The sequence below is a fragment of the Myotis brandtii genome, unplaced genomic scaffold (genome assembly GCF_000412655.1).
Source record: "Myotis brandtii unplaced genomic scaffold, ASM41265v1 scaffold112, whole genome shotgun sequence".
Lineage (NCBI taxonomy): Eukaryota > Metazoa > Chordata > Mammalia > Chiroptera > Vespertilionidae > Myotis > Myotis brandtii.
The window spans coordinates 10,270,063-10,291,152 of NW_005353838.1; the positions used below are offsets into that span (position 1 = coordinate 10,270,063).

The 21,090-nt window shown below is 40.7% G+C and overlaps 1 protein-coding gene across 10 annotated transcripts in view; it reads left to right on the top strand.

Annotated features, from left to right (window-relative positions):
* OSBPL6 (oxysterol binding protein-like 6) overlaps positions 1 to 20,656 on the top strand; it is a 173,492-nt gene extending 152,836 nt beyond the window's left edge. For all 10 annotated transcript variants that reach the window (XM_005857627.2, XM_014546283.1, XM_014546308.1 and 7 more), the window contains 12 exons: positions 2,361 to 2,468; positions 4,123 to 4,260; positions 6,732 to 6,819; positions 7,554 to 7,807; positions 8,538 to 8,675; positions 9,031 to 9,094; positions 10,504 to 10,582; positions 12,094 to 12,238; positions 15,024 to 15,168; positions 16,327 to 16,453; positions 18,380 to 18,502; positions 19,726 to 20,656. In XM_005857627.2, coding sequence (XP_005857689.1) covers positions 2,361 to 2,468; positions 4,123 to 4,260; positions 6,732 to 6,819; positions 7,554 to 7,807; positions 8,538 to 8,675; positions 9,031 to 9,094; positions 10,504 to 10,582; positions 12,094 to 12,238; positions 15,024 to 15,168; positions 16,327 to 16,453; positions 18,380 to 18,502; positions 19,726 to 19,834 — 1,518 coding nt within the window. In that variant the 3' untranslated portion in view covers positions 19,835 to 20,656. The remainder of the gene's footprint in view (positions 1 to 2,360; positions 2,469 to 4,122; positions 4,261 to 6,731; positions 6,820 to 7,553; positions 7,808 to 8,537; positions 8,676 to 9,030; positions 9,095 to 10,503; positions 10,583 to 12,093; positions 12,239 to 15,023; positions 15,169 to 16,326; positions 16,454 to 18,379; positions 18,503 to 19,725) is intronic.
* Positions 20,657 to 21,090: the final 434 nt, after the last annotated feature.

Below are 21,090 nucleotides of genomic sequence, written 5' to 3' on the forward strand. Positions count from 1 at the left end.
ATGTAATACTCTTTGTAATACTTTAAGCAATAAAAAAAATAAAAAAATAATTTAAAAAAAAGAAAGAACAGTCCATACGATCGAGGCAAAAGGAGGAGCTTCCGGGGAAGATGCACAGAAGTGGGCTGTTGCATGCTCAGTTGTATGCTCACACTTTCCGCCATTGGGGTTGTCAGAGTTGGAACAGTATATTTATTTCCATGCATCTTTGTGCTGTGTGAAACTTTTTTCTACCACTGCATATATATTATTAATAAAATATTCCTTTAAAAATATTAGCTCATTCCTTATGGGTATTAATGACTAGAGGTTATCTTGTGTGCCTTCATGCATATCTGTAGGCAGAATCACGTTCAGTGAATATTGGACAAGATGAGAGCTTAAATGAGAATTTCACTTTTTTAAATATCCAGAGCAAACAATTCTACAAAATGTTTCTTATAAATGGCAGACCTGTGTTTAAAACTCCCACCCTAAGAAAAACCATTACTTAACCTTGCCCTTGAGTTTTTGTGGGGTTGTTTCATGAACTCTGTTCCACTGGTAACAGAAAGTAGTCACTTTGGAGGAACTATTAGTTGAGGTTTGTATGAAACCCTGAAATCAAGACTGTGATTCTGCAAATAAAACCATCAAACAACCTACCACAAGGCCTTCAATGTCCAAAACAGCAAAATACATCTGGTTCCAATTATTTCAGTAATTAAGACAACTTTCAATATATACTTTGAACAGAGTAATAAGGTTCCAATTATTTCAGTAATTAAGACAACTTTCAATATATACTTTGAACAGAGTAATAATGAAAGAACAAATAAGCACGTGTGTAGTAGTGGCAGTGGATAGGAATAATGCAGTATTTTTTCTTTAAATGCTAAGTGAGATTTTGTTCCAAGAAAAATGACCCTGCCTTAGCTGGTTTGACTCAGTGGATAGAACGTGGGCCTGCGGACTGAAAGGTCCCAGATTCGATTCCAGTCAAGGGCACATGCCTGGGTTGCGGGTTCAATCCCCAGTTGGGGGCATGCAGGAGGCAGCCAATCAATGATTCTCTCTCATCATTGATGTTTCTATCTCTCTCCTCCCTTCCTCTCTGAAATTAATAAAAATATTTTAAAAAAAGAAAAATGATCCTGAGCACTTTTGCAGAATGTAGACATTAGAATTCTTCCCTTGAAGCACGTGGTTTATTTATTAAAACTGGACACATACTTCCTCCTACCTGCAAATGTAATGACTATATCCACCTTTAATCCATCAATACTTGACTGTCCACCAGACCAAATGTGTTATATTTTACTGACCAGTTCTAAAGACTTTATATAAAAGCCAAAAGCTGTGAGTGAACAATTTTCTTCTCAATAAACAGAAGCTGGATTGAAGGGAGAGAACAGAGACCATTCTGTGCTCCATGCTCAAGGACTATGCACTGCACCATGCAGATGTGACATTAGCCACTATACTTTACCCTGGGTGTTTTAATAGGCACCGACTTATAATTATATGACATTTGTATATTGGTTTATTGTATTCACTGGGCCTTGTCCTGGAAACTCGATGTGACTCTGGTTAGCTACATCTCTCATGTATATGGAGGATGCTCCCCTGCATCGATCTGCATGCACCTTTGTCCACGGGCTCCTGTAGGGAGCCGTGCTGTGTGGAGCTGCTTTCCAGGCCGTGTTTTACTGGTGCTGAAAGTAATGTGATGCAGATAACGTGCAGTTAGTTGCCTTTCTGTGTTCTGTTCTTCATTATGCTTGTCCATGTCTCTGCTGTTCAGTGAAGGCACCTTTTGGTTGCACTTGAGTTAGTTCTGCTGCATTGTCATATGTACTAATTACGTGCTCCTGGAAAATGAAAATACAACTATTTTCTTTCACCAAATTGAAAAATTATTCTCTAAAATATAAAGCCAATTCATTGTTCATTTCATTTCCAAATAATTTTTAAGGTAACAATCTGGCTTTCAAACTTTAGAGACTAGAACAAAAAAATTTGAAAGAATTAATAGCTTTAATCCCAAGGTCTAAAATGTAATATATATGTGGTGGTAGATGGGCTTGGGTGTAATGGGCCTGACCTAAGGGAGAGAAAATTCCATGAATCATTTTTATGAAATCCATGACCTCTTTCAACCCTCTAACCTACTGAGTAGTAGTCTTATATGACACAAAATGAATCTCTTAATTCTGAGCCATTTGTTTCCTTTTTACCAGTAGGATCAGGCTTATGATTTTTCCAAAAGTTACAGCTAAAGACATCATAGTCTTTGTTGTCTAAAATGTACCTGTGTGCTTGTTCTGTACTATGCTTGCTTATTAACTTGAAATTACATGTGCGGTTTTTGTTGTTTTAAGGCACTCAACCAGAATGCTGAACTAAGGAGTCGGTTGAGCAGAATACACTCAGAATCTATTATTTGTGATCAGGTTGTCAGTGTAAATATTATTCCTAGCCCTGATGAGGTAAGGCTCAATTTTAATAGATGTGGAGTACTTATTTTATAGCATCTAAATCTACTGCATATTTTGTTTATTTTTATACAGTTCTTTCACTATTAACATCATTCCCTGCATAAATATTTGTGTTGCTGGCAGTTCAGTATTCTTTGGAGGGAAGGATGTACATGAGCTTGACATTCTTGGTGATCAGGGTCTATTTTTATCTATTCCTACGTTCACCGGATGCCACTGAATATTTAGTTTATGTCTACTCCATCTGGTGAATTTTCTGTATCTGTCTCAGTCTTCATTTGAAATGTTCATATTATGAAATGGCTCATGCAATGTTTGTTTTTTTTAATGTTTAGCTGAGAAATTGCTAAATGAATATTTTCTTAAAGTTTGTTTTTAAAGTCCTATCTAAGTAGTCGTCTGACCTTTCTAAGATAATACGAATGGTGCTGCTATTGCTGCTGATGATGATAATTAATAGCTAATGTGTGTTGAGTGAATGCTTATTATGTGCTGGGCGTTGTGCTAACCCCTTTACATGTGTTATCTCATTTGACACTCCCAATAACCCTCTGAGGTAGGTGCTCTTATTCCATTTTTTCAGAAGAATTTTTGAAGAAATGGTAAGAGGATAGGAGAACATTCAGTATTTTGGCTAAACTTAAGTATGTAATTATTTTTTAACACTTTTTAAAATTATTGTTTTATCGCATGAGAATTAACACTTTGCAACAGTGATATTAGACCTTTAGATATAGTCCTACATACAACAAGGTGAGAGTTTTACCTAATATGAAGGTCATATTTGTGCCAAAAACATTTTTACTAGAAATCTACAAGTGCAGCAGTTCTCCCATCTTAACTCCTTGAGAAATGTCATCTCAAGGCAGCTTCTCTGAAGTTGCCCACCTGCCTGGTACCCATGGTCTCTGATGACACTAATGCTCACTCAGCTGCCCAGAAATAATCTAGAAGTATTTCTAAAACTCTATCATTTAAATATTAGTTAGCAGTCTCAGTTTGAATCTTTTTAAACCTGAAATGTTTACTAGAATGTACATATGTAGAATGTATATATTACAGTTCTCTTACACATATTTTAATGGAAACTTAAATATCTTTGTTGAGAATTATATTTATCACTGACTGAATGAAAAATACAGTTTGAAATAAGGTTTAATACTCTAGTCATGTTTCCTTGCAAAATGACTTTTGTATATTCTGTTTTAAAAATTAGTCTTGTAGATTGTTTTCTTAGAATATTTGTAGTATTTCTTCAAATACTTTTTGAGGTTTAGTATACTAGTTGGAATATAGCTAGTAATGACAGACATAAGTATATGAGAATGAACTCATTACTACAGTCAGTTTGGTGTATTGATAGGGACCCAGTTTGTTAAAGTCCACTTAATATTAGGCATAAATTTGAAATCAAGTCATGGTATCAGCACCTTTCAACTATGCCTTTTAGATTCTTTAGACATATTGAAAGAACATTTATGCAGTCATTTCTGAGTTGCAAGTGAAAATTACTTGTGGTCATCACTCTTTTAACATATGGTGTGAAATTCTCTAGAAATCTGGGTAGCACATCATGGTCTAATTTGAACAAATAGCTAGTCTTTGTACCAATAATGATTGCACCATATGCTTCTCTCTTCTGTAGCCTGGCGAGCAAATCCATGTCAGTCTCCCTCTGTCACAGCAAGTAGCAAATGAGAGCCGCCTCTCCATGTCAGAATCTGTCTCTGAGTTCTTTGATGCCCAAGAGGTGCTCCTCTCTGCAAGCTCATCAGAGAATGAGGTAAGGTTCTTTGGGGTGTCAGCCCCAACTGTGAGTTTGTGTTAAAGAAAGTGAGATTCTGAGACTTTTTTTAACATCATTGTAAGATATCCAAGTTGTAACAAAGGCAAAAGCATGAAAACTATGTTGGTTCCTATTTACTGAGCACTTAATGCTTCTGAACATCAACTTATGACTCTTAAATTTGATGCATAAAGGGAAAGAATCAAGCACTTATTCTAATTTTCTTGTATGATTTATATTTTAGAGTAACCAAATAGTTGATTATATAGAGTATTATATAGAAAGAGACTAGCTAATCATTGTAGAAAGAATGAAAGAATTTGAGTCATCATTCATGCTTGTACATGTATTATATAACACTAGAGGGCCAGTGCACAGATTCGTGCACTGGTGGGGTCCCTCAGCTTGGCCTGCAGGATCAGGCCGAAACCGACATTCCGACATCCCGCTAGGGGTCCCGGATTGTGAGAGGGTGCAGGCCAGGCTGAGGGACCCCACTGGTGCATAATCAGGGCCAGGGAGGGACCGCAGGAGGGCTCCAGGGTGTGTCCAGCCCATCTTGCCCAGTTCCAATCGGCTGGACCCCAGGAGCAAGCTACCCTACCAGTCAGCACATCTCCCCCCTGGTGGTCAGTGCACATCATAGTGACTGGTCAAACGGTCGAATGAATGGTCGGACACTTAGCATATTAGGCTTTTATTATATAGGATATTATGTATAAAGATATCTTAACCAGAGACGTGAATTTGAACTGAGAAGGATAATGTCTAGCATATTTAGTTGGGTAATTATGGTCTGGGGAGGTTACCAGTGACTATCATAAAAGCTTTATTGGATTGTTTTCATGCCCATGCGTCTTGGCAAGGTTGTGGCAACAAGGAATCTCTTATTTAGTCAGGTTTCAGAAATGTATTCTTTTACTGAAATTTAGTCAAGTAGGCTTTATTTTTATTATTATTATTATTATTATTTTGGCATGGGAGAAGCAGCCAAAAGTTTTCCCACATAGTTGATTAGCAATATTATCATTTGAGATTGCAAATCTGTACTGCATTTTGACCCCAAAAAAAAGAAACAAAATAGTTGCTAAATGCTATTTTTATATGCATAGATTATAGTTTGGAAGAAAACATTCTGACAATTAGTAGTAGTTGTTTTTGGATATTTGTAATTACCAGTGATTTTAGAAATATAAATGAGTGGAAAAGAGAAAGAAATAATGAGCACATATATCACTTTTATAATGGAGGAAAGGTAAAGTAGAAATCTTATATCAGGCACTAAATTTGATATGCACCTGCCTCCCAGGTCCCTAATCATGCATTACCAGATTCACAGACTCCCATTCACAACTGAGTACTTGTTTAATTATTCATAGTGATAATTAATGCTATCAGATAGACAAAATAATCAGGCTTGCTGATTAGCGTCTCTTTCCCTGTAGGCAAATCTGCATGGGAAGCCTAATTGTAGTCAGGAGGTTGTTTGGTGAGCAAGGAAAGACTGGAAGCAGGAGAAGTGAGTTGAGTAAACTAGAGGCCAGGAGGGCCAGGATATAATAGCTTCAACCTTCCATCTCCTTAATAAGGAGGGATACGCTGCCACATGGATGGGTTATTTGTGTCTGTGATCCAGTCTCGATGCCCCAGGGACCACCATTCTGGAGACATGCTACCAGCATTTTCTTTTCTGACTCTTCTTTTTCTGAGTTCCCATTGCTGACCAGTTCTTCATCCTTCTTCAATCAAATTACAGTCAAACTGGACATTACATTATCTGGGCTCTGACCCATCATCTGATGATTACAGCTTATCTCTTAGAAAGAGACCTTATTTCTATTTCAAAGTTCTGGGGCATACTCAACTGGGAGGCCGATTGCCCTTGGATAGACAATGGCAATGCAGAAATGAAGAAGATATGAAACAGGTTATTGCACAAGTCCAAGCAAGGTGGTGGTGTCGCCTTGGCCGAGTTACTCAGTGGGTTGGAGCATTGTCCCATTAACCAAAAGGTTGGGGTTCGATTCCCAGTCAGGGCACAAGCCTAGGTTGTGAATTCGATTCCCTGGTCAAGGCATATATGGGAGACAACCAATTGATGTTTCTCACATCAATGTTTCTCTCTCTCTCTCTCTCTTCCTCTTCCTTTCTCTCTAAAAATCACTGGCTCATAGACTTGAGGGAGAGTCATAGGGCCTCCTTTTTTGTATATTCTTGTTGCATTGTACTGAAATATTTCTGGCTGTGTACTAGCCTCCCACCCCAGCTAAGACAGGGAGCTACTTATTTTGAGCCATTCTATATTCATGGAAGACCCTAAAGTGTTCACTGCACATATGTCAAATGCATTTCCCACTATGACCTCTGCTTTTAATTTGAGCAACATCTTGTGTTTAATTGTTTGATTTTCTGAACTTTCAATACTGAACAAGAATCCTGATCCTTTTTATATTTTTTTCCTTCTCTAGGCTTCAGATGATGAGTCTTACATCAGTGATGTGAGTGATAATATATCGGAAGACAACACCAGTGTTGCAGACAACATTTCTCGGCAAAGTATGCATCCTTTCAGCTTGCAGGTTCTTCTCTCTTCATGCCAAATTACAAGGCTGGTGTTCCAGTGAACAATCACTCCCTCCCAAATTAATTGTTCCTTTTATAGTTGATAGTTTGATAGATTTTGTATTTGTATAATCTGTTGAGGTAAATGGTTCTAAAATCTGTTAGGTAAATGATTTTGAAAAGGTTTTATTTCTTGCTTAAACCAAAAATTGAGTCCTTCTTATTATTAAATATATTTAACTTTTAAAATTTTGACTTTTTTTCTTGAATATTTTAGTATAGTTAACACCCTGTTTGAAAAACTGTACACTAATATTTTTTGCTTTTATTAGCAACCTTGTATTGAAATAATTCCATTCGTTCTTTTTTTTAAAAATATATTTCTTTATTGATTTCAGAGAGGAAGGGAGAAGGAGAGAGAGAGATAGAAACATCAGTGATGAGAGAGAATCACTGATCGGCTGCCTCCTGCACACCCCCTACTGGGGATCAAGCCCGCAACCCAGGCATGTGCCCTTGGCCGGAATCGAACCCGGGACCCATCGGTCCGCAGGCTGATGCTCTATCCACTGAGCCAAGCCGACTAGGGCTCCATTCGTTCTTGAGGGAGTATAATAAAAGGCTTGAGAAATGTATCCCAGTCAGAATTATTTGAAAGGGTTATTTCCCTCCCGGGTTTTATGAAAAGCAAAGTATCTTTCATCATGATTCTCATCTCCCGATTTCAGTCTTGAATGGGGAGCTTACAGGAGGGGCCTTCCGGAATGGACGCCGAACGTGCCTGCCAGCTCCCTGTCCTGACACCAGTAACATTAACCTGTGGAACATCTTGAGGAACAACATTGGTAAAGACCTATCTAAAGTGTCTATGCCTGTGGAGCTAAACGAACCGCTCAACACCCTGCAGCATCTCTGCGAGGAGATGGAGTACAGCGAGCTTCTGGACAAGGCTTCGGAAACTGACGACCCCTATGAGCGCATGGTAATAAATAACAGAGCCAAGCTCTGCGGGCATTTGTCAACCCCGGGCCTGGGCTAAGGCAGAATTCATTGTGATGGCACAGTTGGTTTCTGCATAACATTCTCACTGCATAGGTAAGAGAGGAATTGGTCCATTTGCATAAGTCCACTAGAAGATACACACTCTGTGACTTAAGCTTGGTTCCGAGTGTTTCTAAAGTTAGGATGTAAAAATCACTCTTCCTACGGGTTGAAGGCATGCCGAGCGAGCCTCGCTTTGTTAACTTTTCCCGAATGCCAAGAGAGCCTTTTTGTTCGGGAACTTGGCTCTGAGGATGGAACCTCCTGTTTGTGCTTTGCCCTGGCCTCTGTTCCGCATGACTGTCAAACACTTGACCTGCCCTCAGAAAAGCACCAACAGCCACAACCCTTGTGCACGTGGCACTAAGATTGTGCAGACAGCATCACCTGTAAACGGGGTTTCAGAAACTTTGAACTTGTGATACTCAGGAAATTGGGTGGACAGATGAATGAAAAATACTTGGGCTTCATTGCCTGCTGGTTCCCATGAGAGGCGTTTAACCTTGTTTTCCCCCATGAGTGTATGAAGGGTCTGCGTAAATAATAGAAAATGCAAATGCCGTGCAGTCAGCACCCAGTGACGGGGGTTGTAAAATCTAGAGGAATAAGGGACAAACAGACCTGGAAGTAGTCTCTCCTATATTATTTTCCTTTCTTAAATGTTTTAACAGGTTCTTATTGCTGCATTTGCAGTTTCAGGATATTGCTCTACCTATTTCAGAGCAGGAAGTAAGCCATTCAACCCTGTCCTTGGGGAGACTTATGAATGCATTAGAGAGGACAAGGGATTCCGCTTTTTCTCAGAACAGGTAAGTCCCACTGCATCAAGGAGGCTTCTGTGTAGGTAGCTGGGCAGTTTGATGATGAAAATATTTTGTAAACCTCTGTTTGGGGTGGGTTACGATACTAATGGACAACTCAATTTATTTATATAATTGCCCCCTATAAATATATATAAGTTCTCTGTGTTTAAACACAGAAGTCTTAAAAGTTCAAGATTCAATAATTTACTTGTATCTTTTGAGAAAAATTCATTAATAGAGATGGATGAGCGGAGTAGTTTTTATTTGGCAGAAGCCAATATACGTTGTTTAAAAAAAAGTTGTTGTTTATTGAAGTTTTAACACTGATGTCAAAACTTTCTGTTTTGTTTTTAATTACCAGGTTAGCCATCATCCACCCATTTCTGCCTGTCACTGTGAATCCAAGAATTTTGTGTTTTGGCAAGGTTTGTTTTTCAATTACAACTTAAAAACCCAACTGATTGTCCTATGGGACAGTTTCTGGTCTCCAAAACTGGAACTCAGCTTACATTGCTACCTTTGGAACTTGGAGAATGTTCGTAATTGATGCAGAGTTCAGTTCAAGAAATTAGATTTCCTGTTTGAAATATTAAACCATGTTATCTAGGAGATGAGGTTGTTTAGGAAGCAAGCCCTATGGATCAGCAGAGCTCCCAGCTGACTGTGCCAGCTCGGGGCTATCACTTTACCTCATTATGCCTCATTGTCTCTATTTTAAGCATGAAGATTTTATCTGCTATCTTCTTGCTTCCTGAGGGTGTACAAATACATCTTAGTCCTAAAGGAAGACTCTGTGGCACATCATCTGTGGTGACAGTCTACTAAGTATGTAAATATTGCACTGATTTCTGGTCTTTAAGTCATTGAGGTGTTTGGATTGGAGTCTATTGAACCAATGCCCGTTGTCCAATCAGAATGTCACAAACTTGCCTAAAATAAAATGTTTCAAAATCCCTTTAGCAAGAATACATAATATTAAGTATAAATAGTTTATGTTCAGAAGGATGCTTCATTTGCTTCTCATACATCCACACTTCCTCAACCTGAAAACATGCAGAATGATAGAGCACTGTAACTGCGCTTTATTGCAAAATAAGAAAAGAAATCATTTCTTGGTCATAACATAGAGTCAGAAATTTGGTGGGGTCAGCACTAAGCTCCCTTAGTTCATCAGAATGGGACCAGGTGGTTATTATGAATGCACAGGTAAACCTGAGTTTCCACAAGTCAAACATAAAGCTTCACGTGAGATAAAGTGCTGGGCCCTGGAGTCATATCTCACCCAGTGTAGGAACATATTCATTAAGTTAATCTCACTTTCTCATAACCTTATCTATCTGTATTTAGAGATTTTATTTTTGTACTGGTCTCCCAAATCATATAACTCTTTAAATAAATGTGTATGTAAATCCATACTGCCATTAATTTTGCTATAAACTCACTTGTCTCTATATAAACTATTTCCACTATCTAGTTAAAACTTATAACATTTACCCAGACAGTAAGGCATAGCAAAGTATACATACGTATGTGTATGTGAATGTGCACACATACACACATGTATTATCCCAGGCTTTCCCCAGTTTTGTTAGTTGTAAACAAATATGAAACATGTGTTACGAAGAAATATAAATAGTAGGTTTTTTTGGTTCACAGTTAATTTTTTTCACTTTGGGCCATCCTTGGGCATTTGTTATGTTAAATCAACAATATAGAATCAATTGTAATTACAAAAGCTCTTTGTGAAATGTAAAGTGTAATACAAACTTTAGTTTTTATAGAATAAATCATTAGACGTAGAGTATATATTTCTTGTCCTCTGCCTGTGTCATAGATATCAGGTGGAAGAACAAGTTCTGGGGGAAGTCGATGGAAATCCTGCCTGTGGGAACGCTGAATGTCATGCTTCCAAAGTAGGTTTCTCTCTTCGTCCTTTTGGTCTCTTACCTGCTTTTCAAAATCAGAAATGGGTGTTTGTGTCCCTGTATGGCCAAAGCATCTGTTAGTTTTACCAGAGTGCTGAGAATGTTCTCCCACAAAAGCAAGCAAGAACTTTAGCATGTGCATTAAGCTTCCTATTTATTTCTTCACGTCCCCCAGTCATCAGTCAATACCAGGTACCTACCTGTCCCAGTCACTGGGTTTGCATTTTATATGAAAGAGTCTCATTTTGACCCATTTCTTCTTATAAAACTTACGATTTCATTTTGAGTTAATCTTAGATTCAGGGACTATTTTTAATTTCTAAGTTATTTTATTAAGGAAGAGTGATAAAATTCTTATATGGCTGTTTTCCAAAGACTATAGCCTTTAAATCTTTTCAAATTAGTTGAAGTTTTCATTGAAGCCAAAGGCTTAATTAGTTTTGTTTCTGTCTTCAGTTTGTTGGTTTGGTTTGGTTTTTGTCTATTTGAAGATGGACTGGATATGGAGGAAGGTGGAGAAAGAGGAATTCCCAGGACCACAAAATAAACTGTCAATATTTGCAAACTCATGAGGAAGAAAGAATTTTCCCAGTGGTATATAGTTCCTACATCATACCAATTCATATATTTTTTAGAAACTTAAAGCATTTTTTAATTTTGAAGTAACATTTTATTAATAAATATACATAACATGCAAATGTGACTTGAAGCTATGTCACCTTGTTCCTTAGCAGAAAATCTGTAACCTTACTCCCTGGGGTTTGCATTACATTCATGCTGCCTTAGTTATTATGCACATCAGTCTTTTCCCGAAGAATCATTCGCAACTTTGGTGTTAACTTAGAAAAGGAAACAATGTCCTCAGAGTAATCTTTCTTAAATGCATGCCCTGTCTGCCTCTCTGTTCCCTGGAATCCTTCCACAGTGGCCCATTGCCTGCAGGCTAAATCAGATGCATGGGTGGGTCTTGAGGGTTTCCCTGCTCTGCCCACTACACCTTTCTACCTGGCCTCCCACCACACACGCTCACTGTAGCACACCACTCCCAGTGCCCCCGTGTGCCGTGCTCTTCTGACTTCTGATGCTTTTTCCCAGCCTCCTCTAGCAAGTCTTTCTTGACACTCAGCCCACATTACAGGCAGATCTAAGGACTACGGTCTCCCCCTTCTGTGCTCTCATGTTACTTCCTCATCATATCTTATTGTAAGTATTTGTTGGCACATCCATCTACCCCATCATACTGTTGGCTCCAGGAGAGCAAGAAACTGGCCCTGTTCACCTTCGTAGTTAGCACCTGGCCCATAAAAAGCACTGACTTGTTCCTTAAATGAACGAATCATGTCGTAAATGTCCTTGAACACATAGAAACTTTCAACAAAGAAATGAAAAGAAAATGAGGGAAAAGGGAGCTTTGGCCAAAGAATATTCTCATTAGTAAAAATAGTAATATATGTGTGTGGCTTTCATTGTTTTTTAATCCTTGTTGTATTCTTTGCTAGGTATGGAGATTGCTATGTGTGGAATAAAGTCACCACGTGCATACACAACATTCTCAGTGGGAGGAGGTGGATAGAGCATTATGGAGAAGTGACCATCAGGAATACCAAAAGCAGTGTTTGCATTTGCAAACTCACATTTGTCAAGGTAAATAATGACTTTAACAGTAAAGAAAAAATAACATGATATTCTTCCTCTAAGGAGGAAATAAACCAATTACCTTCAACAGCCTCAAGTCTGTCCCGTATCATTGATACTTAAGAACATTTCAGGTAGGAAAGCTGAACCAAAACTAACTGACGGCATTCCTCAAGGCATGCAGACTTCTGAGTGTGTGGAGGCCCAAAAAGGCATCATCTCAAAACAGAAAAAAAAAATTCTTCTTAAAGAATTTCTTTCTTAGCATAGGAAAGCAGAACCAAAACCAACTGACGGCATTCCTCAAGGCGTGCAGACTTCTAAGTGTGTGGAGGCCCAAAAAGGCACCATCTCAAAACAGAAAAAAAAAAATTCTTCTTAAAGAATTTCTTTCTTAGCAACCCATCAGAAGTTCATTCAGGAAAATTCCAGAAAACACTTCTTGCCTTTAATAAGTCTTCTGGTTTCTATTTCTATTCCTATTTTTGCCTATAACAAGTTCTCTGGTTTATATTCCTATTTTTATTCCTGCTTGATTACAACATGTTCAAGTGATCTATTTTAGGGACCTAATTATACTGCAGTTGTCTTTTTCTGAGAATGCATATAGATGATAGCTTCCAGTCACTATAAGCTTACCCAACTCTGCCACTATTATAATACAGATAAGTTCACGAAAAAAAAATTACCTTTACTAACAAGAGAAGATGTCTGGGCCCTAGCCGGTTTGGCTCAGTAGATAGACAGAAGGGTCCTGGGTTCAACCCCGGTCAAGGGCACGTACCTCAGTTGCAGGCTCGATCCCAGGCCCTGGTCAGGGCGTGCACAGGCGGCAACCAATGGATATGTTTCTCTCACATTGATGTTTCTCTCTCCCTGTCTCTCTACCTCCCTTCCACTCTCTCTAAAAATCAGTGGGAAATCCCTAACTGGTTTGGCTCAGTGGATAGAGCGTCGGCCTGTGGACTCAAGGGTCCTGGGTTTGATTCTAGTCAAGGGCATGTACCTTGGTTGCGGGCACATACCCAATGGGGGGGGCGGGTGTGCAGGAGGCAGCTGATCGATGTTTCTAACTCTCTATCCCTCTCCCTTCCTCTCTGTAAAAAATCAATAAAATATATATTTTTTAAAAATCAGTGGGAAGAGTCGGCCTGGTGGTCAAATCCCTCTAGTTTTAACTACAACAATCAAGGCTTAACTAGAACAAGACTGCGCACAAAGACCACTAGAGGGTGCACCAAGAAAGCATAAAAAATGCGGAGACAAAAAAACATGACAGAAATGGAGGATATAGAGCTAAAAAACGCAGCAGCCGATCAGTGTTTCTCTCTCTCTCATCATTGATGTTTCTATCTCTCCCTTCCTCTCTAAAACCCATAAAAATATTTTTTTAAAGAAAAATATCCTCAAGTGAGGATTAACAAACAAAAAAGGATGTCAGGGATGGAGGTTCCTACAGAGCACCATTTTCCCTGGTCCCTGCTCAGACGTGGCACATGAGGTCATCACTGTGCTGTTTAGGGGTGCTACCGAATCCATCAGGGTCCAGAAACTCCACCCACCCTCTTCATCTCTTCTAGTTCCGATCTCATTCTAGACACAGGTAACATAATTGGAGCCTTAATACTCAAAATTTTCTCTTCTGGTCGTGTTCATTTTAATGGAATACATTTATTTTAGTTTAACATGTTTTTCTTTTTTTTCCTCTTTTTAAATAGGTTTATTAGGTGGCTCAGAACTGAAGAGCCAGGATGGTTATTTGCTCTGAATGAGTGATGACAGTAAATGTATGCATTCAGTTTGGTAGGCTATGAGAAACTTTGGTTTAGGTCTGCCCTGATATATGCAAAGCTCAGGACAAGAATCCAAATGAAATCCCTATGCCATATGGGTAAATATTTGGAATATGTAAATCAAACCTACAACCTGTCAAATAAAACATCTTCTATTTTTTTATCCTGACAAATATATACCTTTCATAGAAAAGCCTGCCAGGCCAGGTCCAATGCTTCGGAACTCGAGCTAGAGGCCTGGCAGTACAGAGAGCCAGTCCTGGCCCAGGCTCCTCCCCACTTGCCCCCACCAGCAGCTCCGTCCTGCACTGCAGGCCTCACACACACATAGGTGATCCTGCCCCACATCTTCGCTCTGTCCCCACCCCCTCAAACAGCCACCTCAGGCCTACAGATTCACACACTGGAGGTTGGTCTGCCCTTCTGTGGGTGACTCCAAAGCAAAGGCTTGTGCAGGCTGTGGATAGGCTTGGAGCCAATCGGACAGCAAAGTGTGGGGCTCTCCATACTTGGGGCCGGATCTAGAGCGAAGGCCATGGGATCTGGCGGGGTAAATCCCACTGACTTCACACCTTTTGGGGAGGAGCTTGGCTGGGAGAAAGCCAGAGCAGGGTCCTTATGGTAAAATTTAGCCATTTACAGAGACGTGAAAAATATTCCACAAACTACTTCCATAGCATTACCAGTTGAAAATCATTCAAATCCATGAGCAAAAGGACAATTCAAGACAGGAGGATCTGAGGGAGAAATTACTAGCCTATAAATTAGTGTGTGGTTGAGAGAGAAGTTGGGCCTTCTTGAGCCTTCTCTGCCGAGCGATAGCGTGGAGTGGAGACTTAGAAATGAGGAAAGCCACCCTTCCTTACAAAACATCTGGAGCTGGAGTTCTGGAAGTGGTTTAAATAAGACACTTCAAGGTTAAGAAAATCTTCCACGTGGGAATTACAGGGATTGGTGTTGTTGAGGAAATCCGGTGTTTTCATTGGGTTTGGTTTTTCCAGGTGAATTATTGGAATTCTAATGTGAATGAAGTCCAGGGGGTTGTGATGGACCAGGAGGGGAAGGTGGTGCACCGGCTGTTTGGGAAATGGCACGAGGGGCTCTACTGCGGCGTGGCCCCATCTGCAAAGTGCGTCTGGAGACCAGGTGAGACCCACAGGAGTGTCCAGCCTCAGAAGGCGCCTGAGAGAAGTGACAGAGGGAGGGAAAGTCAATCATTCCATGGGGTCTACCTTATGTTTTCTTTAATAATGAGGTTAAAAACCTAGATGCTACGGCAAATGTAGTTCTATTTATATTTAACATGTAAATCATATAAGTCCCAATATTTGATAATGAGTTATAAAATTTAGGCACATCTGACAAGTGGTCTTCCCGGGTGTAAAATCACGCTAAATGCCTCCATTTCAAATGGTAAGTACGTTTAGTCAAGAGTTTAGTTAAATGAAATACACAAACTCAAATCCTTATTCCTGGTATTTATTCTGTTTTCATAAAGCAAAGGATAGCCTGTAAACGTCTATAATTCACAAATTTAATAACTTACTAGAATAAGTTATCTTTTTACTTGAGCTGCAAAAAGCTGCCATATGTTGACATTTAATGAATCAAGTTCTGATAATACACTAGCGCGTCATTGAATATCAAGTATAAATGGAACAAGTCCCATCTGACAAACATTTTCATCACAATGTTGTCAGTTAAGCCCTAACTTTAATGTTAGTTGTTAGTTTCCTAAGTGACCTCCATGTGTACATCAATTTCCTGCATGTGGAGTGGCCAGTTCGTTCTGCAGTGATTTATTGAGTACTGACTGTGCAGCAGGCTTTGCTCTGGACGTGTGGAATCCATCAACGAGCAACACATACAAAGATTCTGCCTTTGAGTTTAGTTTAAAAGTATCAATAAATATTAATTTAGATGTGCATTTTTTTCTTTTCTAAAAGGAAGTAAAGTGTTTCTGGTGAAATCTCAATGTTCATAGCTCATCATCCTGGCATTTAGTTACCTAGCTGAATATTTGAGAGAAAAATTATGGTGTAGTTTACCCAGTGAAGACTACTGTATGTGTGCAAAGTTTTATTTTAAAGGCTAGAGTCTATTAAGTATATGAACCTATCAGTTCTGATCATCAACATAAAGTTTCCCATCTGACTAAATATAACCTGAAAAAATTTATCATCTACTGTTTATGACTACAAATTTGCTAATGGTCTGGGTATTAGTTAAACACCAGGATTAAGTGCTTCTGCAAGTGTCTTGAACCTCTTTGGCTCTCACGATGGTTCGTTGGCCTCATTCCAGGTTCCTTGCCAACCAACTATGAGCTCTACTATGGCTTCACAAGGTTTGCTATTGAGCTCAACGAGTTAGATCCTGTCCTGAAAGACCTCCTCCCACCAACAGACGCCCGGTTCCGGCCAGATCAGAGGTGAGCGTAGCAGTGGCATTTAAAATGGACTAGATCATGGCAGGTGCTACACGTGTCATCGAGACTTACTTGCACCACCATCACTTATTTCTTTATTGAATCATCTGTCCTTTCCCTTATTTACTCAGAAATGTTTGAGTTTCCCACCCTGGGTAAAACAGCCTTCATAGAGTGATCAGAAGATTAGCTCAACAAGTTTCCCCTCTCACCCCCAAATTTACTAGAAGCCTGCAAAGTCATGAATTTGCTCTCTCCACTAAATACATAATCACTCCTCACCCAGTATTTGTACCTTTTTACTTCTATTGCTCTGAAGCATGGAGTGTCTTTTATACTGAAGAATGAGATAATAAGGTACAGAGACACCTACAAATGCTTTTAGTCAAAGTCTGGAGTTTGCCCAACATGGTTTGGATCTCACAGGGTGTGAGATGTACTCAAAATGCAGTACCTTTAATACCTTCTGATTCATATGTTTTATTATTCTTACACTAGAGGCCCGGTGCATGAAATTTGTGCAAGGCGGGGGGTCCCTCAGCCCAGCCTGCATCCTCTCCAATCCGGGACCCCTCGGGGGATGTCTGACAGCCAGGATCAGGCCTAAACCGGCCATCGGACATCCCTCTCGAAATCCAGGACCACTGGCTCCTAACCACTCACCTGCCTGCCTGCCTGATAGCCCCTAACCACTCTGCCTGCTTGCCTAATCGCCCCTAACCACTCTCCTGCCTGCCTGATGGCCCTAACTGCTCCTCTGCCTGCCTGATCGCCCCTAATCGCCTCTGCCTGCCTGCCTGATCGCCCCTGACCACCTCTGCCTGCTTGCCTGCCTGCCTGCCTGATGCCCTAACTGCTCTCCCCTGCCAGCCTGATCCCCCTAACTGTTCTCCCCTGCTGGCCTGATCATCCCTAACTGCTCTCCCCTGCTGGCCTGATCGCCCCTATCTGCCTCTGCCTCGGCCCCACCACCGTGGCTTTGTCCAGAAGGATATCCAGAAGACGTCTGGTCTATTCGGTCTAATTAGCATATTACCCTTTTATTCGTATAGATAGTTCTGTATTTGTGTTGCCCATTCTTACAGAATTAATTTTACTTTTTTCCAAAACCTTGTCATACAAATTCCATCCAAGATCATTTTCAGTGTATTTGTGGTTTTATTTGTCTTCTGCCAAAATGTTCCCAGTATTGAAATGTTCTGCTACTCAGTTCTCCTGTATTCCTCCCCCTACTCCAGAGCACGCAGTCTCACTGTTTGACATTCACATGTAAGCATCTTCTATGATGTGTATCATACTGTGTCCCTGGTCTTTTCTCTCATTTTGGAATTTAAATATTTGCAAATCGCCATGGGGTCTGCTTTTTCTTTATTAATTCTATTTCTGTATTTCCTTTCTGAATTTCACTTATAATACATTTCCTTTGTGTGGCCTTTTTGTAATCTTCCCCAACTGTTCCCTTTTCTTTTTTTCATCAGTTTTACTCTCTCCCATAAAACAGGAGAAAACTCCTTCCTTCTCAATCTGTTCTAAAAGTAGATGGAGAGCAGCCAGTTTCCACCCGCCATCCTGTGGCCTTTAACAAGTGCTTTTTGATCATATGGGAACGGAGCACCCCCTGGGACTCCACACTGTTCTAACTCGTGGAGACCTCACGCCGTAGAACCCTAGACAGCACAGAGAAGTGTTCACGCCCGAACCGTTCCCCTCTCACTCCTCCCGTGTGCTGCCCGTGCGAATTCCATCCACACACACAGGAAGTGTGCTCACTGATGGCAGGCAGGGGTGGTGTGGGCTGGAGCAGGGCGAGGGGGTGCTCTGTCCCAGTGTCACTGTTCACAGGAGCCAGAATGTAATTTCATGCAAATGAGATCATTTTTTATCAGAAGAGAGGATGATCTATTAAAAGGTGAACTGCTCTCTGCTTAGATTTTTGGAAGAAGGAAATCTGGAAGCTGCAGCAGCCGAAAAGCAAAGGGTGGAGGAACTGCAGAGATCGCGAAGGCGCTACATGGAAGAAAACAACCTTGAACATATACCAAAATTCTTTAAGTAAGTCAGTTCCTGAGCCTAACAAGTTCGTGTTGTGCAAATGGTTTCCACAAGCAATGGAAAACTCCAGCTGAAGAGACAACGGAGGATAGTTTAATGTCCAGGGAACCGAAAGGTGGAAAAATTAAACCGATTTCAGTAAATGGCCTTGGCAGAGAAAATACTGGATCAGGATCAGATTTTGCACTTGGGAAAACCTTTTGTAAGCATAGAAGTAATTTGTTTGCCTAGCCAGTGTGGCTCAGCAGCTGAACATCGACCCAGGAACCAAGAGGTCACTGGTTCGATTCCCTGTCAGGGCACAGGCCCAGGTTGTGGGCCCAGCCAGTGTGGGATGTGTAGGAGGCAGCCAGTCAATGATTCTCTCATCATTGATGTTTCTATTTCTCTCTCCGAAAGTAATTTTTTCTCCACAGCTCTTTTCTTTTCATGAGCAGCAAAAAGGAGTGAGGGTCTCCCCCAGCCCAGAGCGTTCTTTGTCCTTCCACTCCAGCCTTTCAGATGGTGGAAACTTGTTCCCACTCAGAGACAGGATGGGACCCCTCTGCCCACAGGTCATCCTGGCTGCATATATCTTTCATTTTATCTCTGGCACGGGGGGCTTATGTCCATTCAGATTTGTTCCCTCTGTGGCGTGATCGTGGGTGGTTATTACAGGATTATTTGCAGGACTATGTCTACATCACAGATTAAACTGTAGTTTCCAGGCCCATCTGCTGCCCTCTGGAGCCAGGACAGATCAGCTCCGAATAACCTCATCTCCCTTAGAGCAGCTGCTCTTGGCTGCCCTGGGGAGGAACGCAGCCTCGCCCTTAGGTGTCAGGCCCTGCAGAGAGCTTAGCTGCTGAGGTTGGTACTTTCCCATGAGTGAGGCACAGACTGTCTTGTGGGTCTGAGGCCTGAAGCTCTTAGTTACCTATTGTACATACTTTGCTTGGGGCACTTCACTTTCTAGCTCTGCCTGGAGAGGATTTTTTTCCTGCCCTCAGCCCCTCTCCCAATGACCCTACCCACCTCCATTTCAAATGTTTAACAACAGAAATAGTTCATTTCCGGTCCAAAATAGTCAAGTCATCCGCAAGCAGATAGGACACTAGCTGGCTTACCAAGAACTGCGAATGGTTACCCAGGACTGCTTATCCATCTTATCTGCAGGGCAGGGGCCGACAATCTGGTCACCTTGGTGTGACTTGTGTCTAATGTTGATTTTTCTGTTTTCACAGGAAAGTGGTTGATGCCAATCAAAGAGAAGCCTGGGTTTCTAACGACACCTACTGGGAGCTGCGAAAGGACCCTGGGTTTAGCAAAGTAGACAGCCCTGTTCTCTGGTAACCTGGGCATGTAGAGCTAGCCAACATATCACGCTCTGAATGAATTACTAACTATGCACAATTATGTTTCTTAGAGCTCCGCGTGGTTTCTGGGTCGACCGAACGCCGGCCATTTGCTTTTCTATTCATCTTTATAATGGACTTTCAGAAGTGCATTAGACAAGGCCCCTAACCACGTTTGGATCCTTTCTGTTTTGCTGCAACCATATTCCTTAAAAAATAAAATAAAAAAAAAAATCCACACCCTCCTCGGAAAGAAGAATTAAAGGAGCAGAATGTAAAAATCCAAAGTCTGATGAGTTTATAAAGAAAAACACACTGTAACCGGTGCTTAAAGCCGATCCGGAGAGTTTAAAGCAACGTGACATAAACCACGCGTTTGGAAGCGCCATCCCCTCATCAGAGGAGCTCCTGGGCTCAGACTGGAGTGTGTCGTCCGATGTGGTGTACCCGTGCTGGCCTTGTCCATGAAGACGTGATGCTTCTCAGAACCTGTCCCATCTGTACGCCATTGTTCATGCCTTAAGAAATGCAAAGATGTACAATAAATCATTTTTTTAACGTGTGCTCATAGGTTTATGTGGAGGACAGACCTTTTGAATCATGGCATGATTCACTTTCTGGGACCAGAACAATTATGAGTGTAACTTCAGTGGATGAAAAAAAAAGTAAACAACATGTGCTTTACTTTGATGTGTCGGTTACTGTATCGTATGTCTGCAGGGCAAGAAGGAAACGGTGTGCCAGGTCGATTTCTGTAGTCACATTGCTTGTCAAGCTCCTGTCCTGCGTCCAGATAATAAACCATCCCCCTTGTACCTAACCTCACAGTGTGCCCTGTTTTTGGCAATATCTGTGTTTGATTTGAACACTTGGCATCCGTGTTAAAGCCGTGGAAAGAAATAACAATAAGCAGATGGCATTTCTGGTTGGGCTTAGGAGCACTATAATTGTTGAGTGAAGCACAATGTAATAATACGCATTACTATCCTAAGCCCAGCCCAGTGGCACCAGTGGAAATCCCACTGGGAACAGAAGCAAGAATGCTAGTAGCTTATTTGCATTGTTTAAATGAGTTCTATGCAAATCATATTTTACATTTTCATCAAGTGATTCTGTATGATACATGGCTATATATTAAGCATTTCCCTTGCTATTGGCAGAGATATAAAACTTAAGCTAAAGAGTTTAAGGGAGGGGGACAGAAATGTGTTTTGCATACTTCAGTATTTGTTCTTCCCTCCAGTATACAAAGGG